Below are 10,497 nucleotides of genomic sequence, written 5' to 3'. Positions count from 1 at the left end.
AATATATATATATATATATATATATATATATATATATATATATATATATATATATATATATATATATGTCAAGTATTATAATTCAATTTTCAAATAAATATATGCTGAACATTAAGGAAAAATGATATTTAATTTTAGATTAAGGATCCTTGAGCACTGACCTTAATTAGTATTCTTTTTAAATCTCTTTTTATTAACATTCCGTATGATTCGTGGGTCATTTTAAAAACAGTAAAACAATCGATAATTCTATGTTTTCCTCGTGTTTTATAAAACAAAAAATTATACACATTGAAAGTTACAATGCGTTTTGAACAAAAACAGCGGTTTTGAATAATGAGAAAAAGAACTTGTATTGACATTTTATTAATATATGAACAAAAAAATGATATTGCCCAGAAATGACCAACGAATTACACCACGTTAGCGGAAAACAGTGAGTCAAGTGGAGGGTTAATAACTACTAAATGAACAATAAACGACGATTAAAACTCGAAAATAACTTAGTATCATGATCTTAACAACAGTTTCAAACCTGTTGAAGTCAGATTTGATTTCCAGGTTTGAGCCGCGTGGATTCTTCTTTGTCTGATTCCGACGTATCGCGAACATTTTAGTCCGCTTCATCAGGGACGGACGACCTGATGCCGAGTTGTTCCTGAGAAGTCTACCTTTATATAGTGGTTTGACATAGAGGAGGGGCGAGGAAGCAGGGAGGTGGGGGGTAGAGATGTGCTAATTATTCGAATCGAATCAAGTGAAATTCGATTCGATTCAAATTCGAATCCTTATGATTCAAATCCGATTAATTTGAAAATTTCGAATCGTGCACATTAGCATTAACAAAGTACTATTAAAGACATCCAGCCTTACTGGAATTAGCATAACTTGAAAAGTTTGCTATATATTAAGATTTTCTTCAAAAATATTAAAAGAAGATAATGACTTCTATATAAACTCCTACCAAAAACTGTCGGATCGATATGTACCGTTGCGCAGATTTCAAGGCTGAAACTGCATTCCACACATATATGCTTACCGTTTATATATTATATATCTTATCTTAAAATAAATTGATATCACAATGATCAATGTTATCTTTCTCATATTGAAGTCACTATTTTCATGTTAAATTCAATGATTAAGTTAATTAAAAATTCTTTCAACGATTCGATTCGATTCAGGTAAAATTTCATCGATTTGATTCGATTCGAATTCGAAATTTAAATCTGAAATTCGATTCGATTCGACATAAAAAATCTTTGATTCGCATATCTCTAATGGAGGGTGGTTATCAGGAGGAAGGGTGGGGGAAGTTTTGTTGGTCTGTCAAGTTCTGGAAACCAGAAGGACGGATTGCCAGATGGGACTAATCTTTTCTATCCGTTGTCCCTGTTGAGATTGTTAGGATGTTTTTGAATGTCTAAGAATTCCCTGTATTTTCTAAGGAAATAGTTGTTGGTTTTGGCTAGTATTGTTGTTTTGTTGAACAGGATTTTGTGTTCGTTTTCCAAATTACTCCAGCGCTGATTGCGTTATATTCCTTGGCTTGATTACGTTTTGATGTTCTTTTATATGTTGTATGCTCAACATCTTCCTGGTTTCTCTTACGTAGATCTATATAATTTCTCTATGTAGACTCTATGTCAAACCACTATATAAAGGTAGATCTCTCAGGAGCAACTCGGCATCGGATCGATCCTCCCTGATGAAGCAGACTGAAATGTTCGCGAAACGTCGGAATCAGACAAAGAAGAATCCACACAGCTCAAACCCGGAAACCAAATCTAATATTCATGGACACCGCGAAAGCCTCAAATATCAACTCACTATCAACTCTCGCGATATAACCAAAATGTAAAGACTTCCACGTATAATGATCTCTCGAATGGCACTCTATTATTTTGTTAGCATCACGCCATCGAACGCCCTAAGTCGTCCTAGTCACCGTGAAAATCGATATATCCCGGATTTAGTAGTAATGATCCTCTCGCCGGTCGTCAGTGTCCTGACGCATGCCTGGACGCGCGTGAAACGCGTGCTTCCAATTAAGGAATAAAAGAGATATTTCACACAGGCTGGGGATTAACTTTTATCGAGCGTTTACAACGACATACCGTCGAGGGAGATAGCGGAATATTAAGTTTCGCGCGTTTATCGCCAATCTCGCGATAAAGACGGGAATCGTGCCGTAAATTCGCACATTTATTCCCCATGGTTTCGAGTTCCCACGTTAATAAGATGGAGGACACGTTGAGGGGAAGACGTAGAATCGACGTGAGTCTATCGGCGCGTATTATTCACAAATCAAGCTGTGATGTGCTATCTAGAGGATGCGCTACTTTCCGGGTGTGTCAAAACGTCGAGAAGGATACATTTTATTTCGCACTCTCTAAAATGTAATCAGGATATTCTTCACTTTGAAATAATACATTTAAAACTAATGATTCAGTTATAAGTATAGTACTTCAGCAGCAAATCCTGCTGAAAGACTTAGTTAATAGTAATGACTGTTACTATTATTGATGCAGTTTGCAAAAGCAGACGGTGCCGTCATACGCAAATTGCATGAAAGCCATTCTTAGTGCCATCACCACGAACGCAGAAAATTGAATTTTGTACAGCATATAATTATATAGATAGATATAGATTTTGCAATGAAATCTTACTTCCACTGGTCAAAATCAGTAAGATATACAATAGAACAGTAAAAAGTGGAAATGTCTTCACTAAATATCTCCAATGAATACTCATTGATTATCGATGAAATACTTCTTTTACTGAATCAGTCAGAAATATTTTTACTGATTCATTCTACGAAAGTGGTATACGATGCCGTAACAATGACTCGCAGTACACTCATGTGAATTGTAGAATTACAATGCCATCAGTGATAATTTAATATACATACAGAAAAAAATTTAATATATATGGAGAAATATTTTATTGTTAAAGAAAACCATTACTTTTCTTTCCTTCTTTTTCTTTTTTTTAATAGTAGTTATTTTCAACAAGAAATATTTTTTTAACATAACAGTTTTAAAATATACTCATCATAAATTTGAAAAAAATTCATTATCATGTACTCAAAAGAAGAATTTATTCTCTTTTTTATCGCAATAGTATAAAACTTACTAGAATTCAGAATATACTTTAAATAAATTTGGTGAACTTACAATAATCTTATGATATAGATTTGTGAATATACAGACTTTTTTATGAGACATTTGAAACAAATAATATTTACTTGAATATGTATTTTTCTGTAGGCGGTTTAAAACATGACGTCTATTTTGTCATTATATTTAGAATCACTGCAAGAAAATAAGAACACAAATTGTGTTACACAATTTCTATCGAACAATTTCTATCAGAACTATTTTTAAGACACAGGTCGAAGTTATGCTCTCCTTGGCTTAAAATCATTTTAAAACTAACGTCAAGAACTGTTCGTTTTACACGAGAAAGCTGCCAATTAATATCTCCTTCCTCACCAAAGTTCCTGATTTCTACCGACAAGCTCCGTTACTCCGCCTCCTTCCCATGAACTTCAACTTTTCATTATCGCACGGCGACTCGCGCTTATGATGCCTCTTTATCGGGAAAAGAGACGGCGTTTTATCGCCGAGCCAGCTCGCGCGGTCTCAAATTTTCCTCTCTACGTCGCGGCTTATCGGCGTGGCGACTTCGCGCGTAAATGCTTGAAATTATAGCCGATCGACTGTATTGGCGCTTTCACGCGGAATTTTCATCTCTCTTAATGCTCGCTTTTCTCGTAAGTGATTTATGACAGGTGAATAGGTAGGTAGGTAAGTGTTTTGAAAAAAAGAGAGAAACGCAGCCTCCAATTACGAAGATACGCCTCGTCGAAGCTCGAATCGTTGATTTTGTTAAATTTAATAAATCGAGATCACGTTACGCGAGATATAACCTCTCTTAAAATAAATCAGTAAAAATATTTCTAATTGAACCAGTAAAACGACTATTTCACCGACGACCAATAAATATTCACTTATTTCTAGTAAAAACATTCCTATTTTATTGTTTCGCCTATTTCTCACTGATTTTCACCAATAGAAATAAGATTTCATTGTAAAATCTAAAAATACTAATGTCTCCACACTAATAAAATTGATACCTAACTTTGGACATCCTTATTGTTTAAATTTTTAAATACGAATATTTAAATTTTCAGTGTAGAATATGTGTGTATATTCAATAAATGTATATATATATATATATATATATATATATATATATATATATATATATATATATATATATATTCTATATTAACAGTCTAAATATTCATATCCAAAGATCATAACAATAAGAATGTCAGATGTTAGATACCAGTGTTATTAGTGCCGAAATGTTGGTACTTTTACCTTAATACACAAATTCATTGTGGTTACACCACATCCAACTTCTTGTGTTTACAATGATGGAATTAATGGCTTTCATGTATCTTGCGTGTAATGACACTGTCCGTATTTGCAGCATGCATCAATAAGGAGAATAATCGCTACTATTAACCAATCCTATCATCGAGATTTTATTGATTGCAGTACTATACTTATAACTGAACCGCTAGTTAGATATAGCATTTCAGTGAAGAACACACTGATTGTACTTTAGAGAGATTCGTTATTGGAAATTGAGGCATTCTAACGTGAACGATCGGGAAAGATTGGCTTGTCATCGATCGGCTCGCGACAACGATGACGACGACGAGGACGAGGGCGACGACAATGCAAAGACGGGGAATATCACGTTCCTGGCAGCTTCGACGCCCACGATTAACGACTCGCGCCAATGATAACCAGACCCACGCTCGCAGCTTCATGGTGATGTCTCGGCGCATTCGTTTTACGAGGCCATTTTTGGCGCGCGACCGCTCGGGAACTCGTCAACGATCCCGTGGCGAGAAGAGGCCGAGGGAATTGATATGAGGGCATGAAAAACGACACTGCGAGCATTGGCTGTGTCGTCGTTGGCGCTAGCCGTTCGTTAAACAGCCAAGCGCGCTGCTTATTCAGTCGTCGAGTTTACGGAGGTGACAGTCCTTCGGCATGTCACCGCCCAAGAGAGCGAAAGAGGAAACTATCCCTGTGATTTTTATCGAGATTGAGTCGCATTTACGACGACGCGATTCGACTCGACTCAACTCGAGACAGGGATATCACGAAAGGATATTATGGAAGATCGGCGTAGAGAAAGAAAGCAAAAAGAAATGAAAAGTGGAATGAAGAAACACCTCGCGAGCCCCTTAAAACCCAGATACAGTCGCGCCAGTGGTATTACGTCCACAAAATACTCGAGAAGTGATCGAACGCGCAAGAAGGAAGAAGACTCCTGTGCACGTAATAGCGGTAGCATGTCCAATGTCGGGCCCGACGTTCCACGTCCGGCGGCCATTGTGCGCTAAACTCCGAAATAAAGGGGAGATACGAGCCGCGGCCCGAGAATTACGCATCCGCTGAAAGGCAGGCGCAAATTACAGAACTGGCGTAATAGCCGGGGTGCATGAAGCGTCTTATCGCCGACAATTTGTGCGCGCGCGGGCCGCGGGACGAGGAAAATCCCGCGCAGCGAAATTATCCTTTGGGGCGGAGATTACACCTAGATCGCCGGTTTACTCGCACGCTCCCGCTTGCGATGCGGCAGCGTTTAATAGAATTTTTTTAAATTCGCAATATCTTTCCTCTTATTTTCTTTCTTTCCTATAAGCATATTGAATAATGGAAATAATCGAAAGATGAGTCGATAACGATTCGTAAATACGACCGTAATAATCCAGTCGTAAAAAATATTGTAATCGATTTTATCCTATCCTCCGCTTCACTCTTTAAGAACACGTTTGGGAACCTGGAATATAATGTAAGAAGTGTAAGGTTTAAATAAAATTTAAATATATCAAAAATAAATAAATCAACTTCATATTGCGTCAAAACGTTCTTTGAAATGTCCACTATAAAAAAAGTATAAGTTTTATTGGGAAATAATAGTTGAAAAGGACGAAATTATTGTTTTTCTGAGGACATCACTCAAAATCATTATGCTTTCTACACAGAACAAAATGGGGTATCTCTCAAAACTTGTTCATTTCTTAATCATTAATTTTCAAAAGTTCTTAAAAATGACTTATTAAAACATTCAACATATAAGATATACTTCATGTTTAATTAATTATAATTATTTATAGACAACACCTTTCAGATATCATTTATAGACAACCTGATAACAATCAATACTTGATATGGTAAACATTACTATCAATTTTTTTAAATATAGCATATACCTATATATATAATGCAACTTAACACTTTAACATGATAGCATAATTCTGTTATTTATAAATTTCAATTAGGTAGTATAAAACATCATAGATAGTCGATATTTGTACAGACATTTAAGTAAAATAACGAGAAAATATCATTTAACAACATAAATGCACATATGTAAAAAACAAAATTTCATCATTGTTTACCTTATACAAAGATATGAAACAAAATTCAACGCAGTTGCGGAGAAAACAAATGCATAAAACAATATCTAGCTCTTTTCAACTGAAAATATCCTGATAATATCACTCAGTAAGAGACGTCTAAAAATAATAATTGCAAAACATTTCATTACATAGCAGTATCTCCTAAGAAAGATATCGACAATATCCTATTACGTCTCTCAAGTTCTACTATTTGAGTTTCCTCAAGACAACTATCGACATGGCGTACAGAAATCCACTCTAGATAAATAAGTGTACGTAAATTTGGTAGTAACTTTACTAGTTATATGTGTGTGATTTGTAAATTATACATTCTTTATGAGTGGTTTATACGGTATTCATATATATTATATAGAGTAACGAAATCGAAATAAAAAAGAGCTTACTAAGATTTACTCTGAATAATATGTCACATGTGCGGAAAAAGAAACTATTCCGTTAATATCACTAAATTTATCTAGGGACCAGATGAAAATTCGGTTGTAGAAACAAAAAGATTCCTGTAGGAAGTTAGTTACTCAGCCAATTACTCTCAGTTGTCTCAACTTAATTTTAATGCAGCTGAATTCTCAAACGAATGTTTTCGGTAATATGAATATTATTTCTCGTCAGTGAGTCTTTTGTCTGGCTCCTATTCAGTTACACGAATTGAGATTTTTGTAATGGATGTAAAATATATAATATAAAAATCTAAATGTGATTTTTAGTAAATTTAATAATTAATTTAATACATTATACTTGTTTTATAAATGTAATTAAAATAATTGTAAAATTTTCATCATCGATTGTGTCTAGTGTCGTGAGAATCACATGGACAAAATTTACGGTTACTACAATTACATTCTCTATGGTTAGAAAAAAGAATTATGTACATCTAAGTTAAATAGATATTGCATTAAAAATTGTTGTTATTATATGCCCATCTATACAGTTCTCACAGATTATTGTTCTTAAGTAATATTCAATTAGTATATCCTCATACATATGAAATATATATTTGCTTCAACCGAAAGTATATTGTTATCTTTCTATTGTGATCTACAGAATGAATACTATGATTGATAGATTTGTACATTGCAAAATGAAGTGTGTTATAGTAATACATAAACATGTCTCCACTTTTAACACACTATATTGGTATTTAAATTAATATACGTATGTGTGTTTCAACCTCATATATCCTTTAATGTAATCTCTTGTATCGTCTCTTTAATATTAAGAAACAATATTTAAATGAGATTAGAATATTTGTCTAGCACATATATGTAAGTCAATTTAAACTGTAAGTTTAATATGTTAAAATGGAAACATATTAACACGTGTTGTTATAATATATTTTATTTTGCAATTTAGAGTTTAATTGTTTCGTATAACACACACACACACACACACACACACACACACACACACACACACACACACACACATTGAGAGTTCCGTTCAACACGTATAGACAACCAGCAAAGAAAGTACTACTTCCAGAGTGCTATAATTTCTACAATCATTTTGTATGCATGAACAAAAAATAACATTAATTTTTTGTTACAACAAATGATATCTCTAGTATTTTTTCCGTGCATGAAAATCTATATGGGGCGATACGAGTAAGAGTGGTAAATGCGGTGTTCTCTTACCTGACCGTGCTTGTCCATGTCGTTGTTCGTCAGTTTCACCTTCTCGAAGGAGACAATCTGTTTTCTCAACTGCTCGCCGGTAAAGGGAGAGTCTGGGTGCGTGTAAAGTCGCGCGGGTGCCGGCGGGTCCGCTTTGCCGGCCACCAACCAGCAGCTACGATGATAGGCGTATCGGTATCTTTTGTTGTCGAGCGGCACGATGTCCATCAGCACCGAGTAATGGCCCTCGGTCTTGAGCCCGCTAAAGGATACCCGGCAAGTCGGGAACATTCGTCTACGGAAGAACACGCATACAGGAAATTTTAGCGATAACAAGTTGTGAAAAAATGTAGTGCAAACAGTAAACGTGATAAGTGCGAACAGTAAACAAACATAAACGCGATCGATTAGCACACAAGAAAAATCATAATAGTGACCTCATTTCAGTTTGATAACCTTTTAATATGTTGAAATCTAGATTAAAACAAATATTCTTTATAACCGAGTAAGAAACCGACACAAGAGAGAATCCAAAAGTCACATCTAATTGTAAGAAAAGAAAAAGAAATGAAACTTAGAAAAGTTGTGGTTTTAAATTAATATAAAATAATTAAATTAATTAAATTAAATTAAAACTTTGTAATTTAAAAAATTAGTTTTCAATGTAATAAGTTAAATTGCACATTACGATGCGCATTATGAAGAGCTAATTATTACCTAATTCTGTATTCTCTTAGTATTTACGATTGGGTTGATCGTTTTGGGAGCTTCTAATTATTTTTAGAGGATATACTTTTTGGTATATACTATTTGTAACGGATGATTATAGTAAATACCTCATGTCATTATATGATTTATGATTTTATATACCGAATATTTCTCTATTATCGTTATCGTTGTCATTTATTATGAGATGTTATGAACACAATGCGTTGTAAGAAATATCGAGCACACATAGATAATGCGCTTACGAGTACGTGCGTCTAAAGTGTTTCAAGTTAATATTTAAAAAATACTTTCTATAATATATATTTTTTTATATAACATATATTTTTTGTGTATAGATAGAATAAGATTTAACCTAAAATAATCTTATCCCATAAAATGTTCCAAAATCCTTTAAAAAATATTGTAAATAGCAACGATATGTTAAAAAATATAACATATATCTTTCAAGCATTTTAAAACACTGTTATAAAGCATATTAAGAACCATAAAGCTTTCATTCTAGTAACTTCTGACACTTCTATCGTTATCTACATTCTAACATTTGTCATTAGCACATCTGTTATGATTATAAATAGTTCAGATAAACCATAAAAAATAGAAATTTTTTTATAAAAAAAATTATATTAAAATAGAAAAGTAATTGTATTATAAAATAGAAAAAAGAAAAACATAAAAAATAGATATTAAATTACATTCAAAAATTATACAGATATTTGAAACAAATTAACATTTTTTGCAATTTCTTGATTGACTGATTTATATAATTTTATAGGATCGTCTCTAAAAAATATTATCGGTATGTTCCCGTGACATACAAGCATCTCGTTAAAAGTAACGACGTCGTATAAAAGACAAGCATTAATTGTTAATTGTTGCCATTAGTAACGACAAGAAACTACACACAAAGTTAGTTTGTTTTAAATATTTATTTAATTATTAAATGTAATTTTTAACTTCTTTTTATTTTAATTTAATTTTATATAAGGATTGTTATTTTTCTCATGATTTATTATTTAAAATTATTCATATTTATGACAGGTACTAACAACAGATAGAAGTCGTTATGCCTATATCAGACTATGGATTGAGAATTGCAATCGAACTAATCAAATAAAACAAAACTAAGATTTAGATTACTTAATTGGTGTTCGATTGCAATCCTCAACTCATATTTTGGTACGAGCGTAAAGCCCATGTCACACTATAGATTGGAAATAGAGGATTGCAGATTGAAGATTGCAAGGCTATCAATTGGAACAAAGCAAGCCAAGACCAAAGTCAGTTGATTCGTTGAAATCAAATCTTCAATCCGCAATTATCCATCTCCAATTCGTAATGTGACACAGACTTTAGCGTACTGTATGTACTGACAGTTGTCAGAAGGTGTCAATATTACAGCTGCTTTTAGACAACGTTATCACTTTTCCGGAATAGTCGTCAATTATGATGCACAAATATGTAGAAGTATTGTATGTAGTCGAGATTTTCAATTTATTCTAATGGAAAAAATATTAAAGCTATTTCGACGCAATAAGCGATTTTTTATGATCGTTTGATATATGTACCAAGTTGTCTTTGGGTTTATACCAAAACTTTAATATATATATATATATATATATATATATATATATATATATATATATATAC

The 10,497-nt window shown here is 33.3% G+C and overlaps 1 protein-coding gene across 2 annotated transcripts in view; it reads right to left on the bottom strand.

Annotated features, from left to right (window-relative positions):
• Window positions 1–10,497, bottom strand: part of LOC116851672 (T-box transcription factor TBX20-like) — a 137,920-nt gene that overhangs the window by 74,173 nt on the left and 53,250 nt on the right. For both annotated transcript variants that reach the window (XM_032831324.1, XM_032831323.1), the window contains exon 3: window positions 8,143–8,416. In XM_032831324.1, the coding sequence (XP_032687215.1) occupies window positions 8,143–8,416 (274 nt within the window). The remainder of the gene's footprint in view (window positions 1–8,142; window positions 8,417–10,497) is intronic.

Source organism: Odontomachus brunneus, unplaced genomic scaffold, assembly GCF_010583005.1.
Source record: "Odontomachus brunneus isolate Ranch 3 - 2012 unplaced genomic scaffold, Obru_v1 Obru_scaffold_186, whole genome shotgun sequence".
Lineage (NCBI taxonomy): Eukaryota > Metazoa > Arthropoda > Insecta > Hymenoptera > Formicidae > Odontomachus > Odontomachus brunneus.
This window is presented reverse-complemented; position numbering and strand designations above follow the sequence as displayed.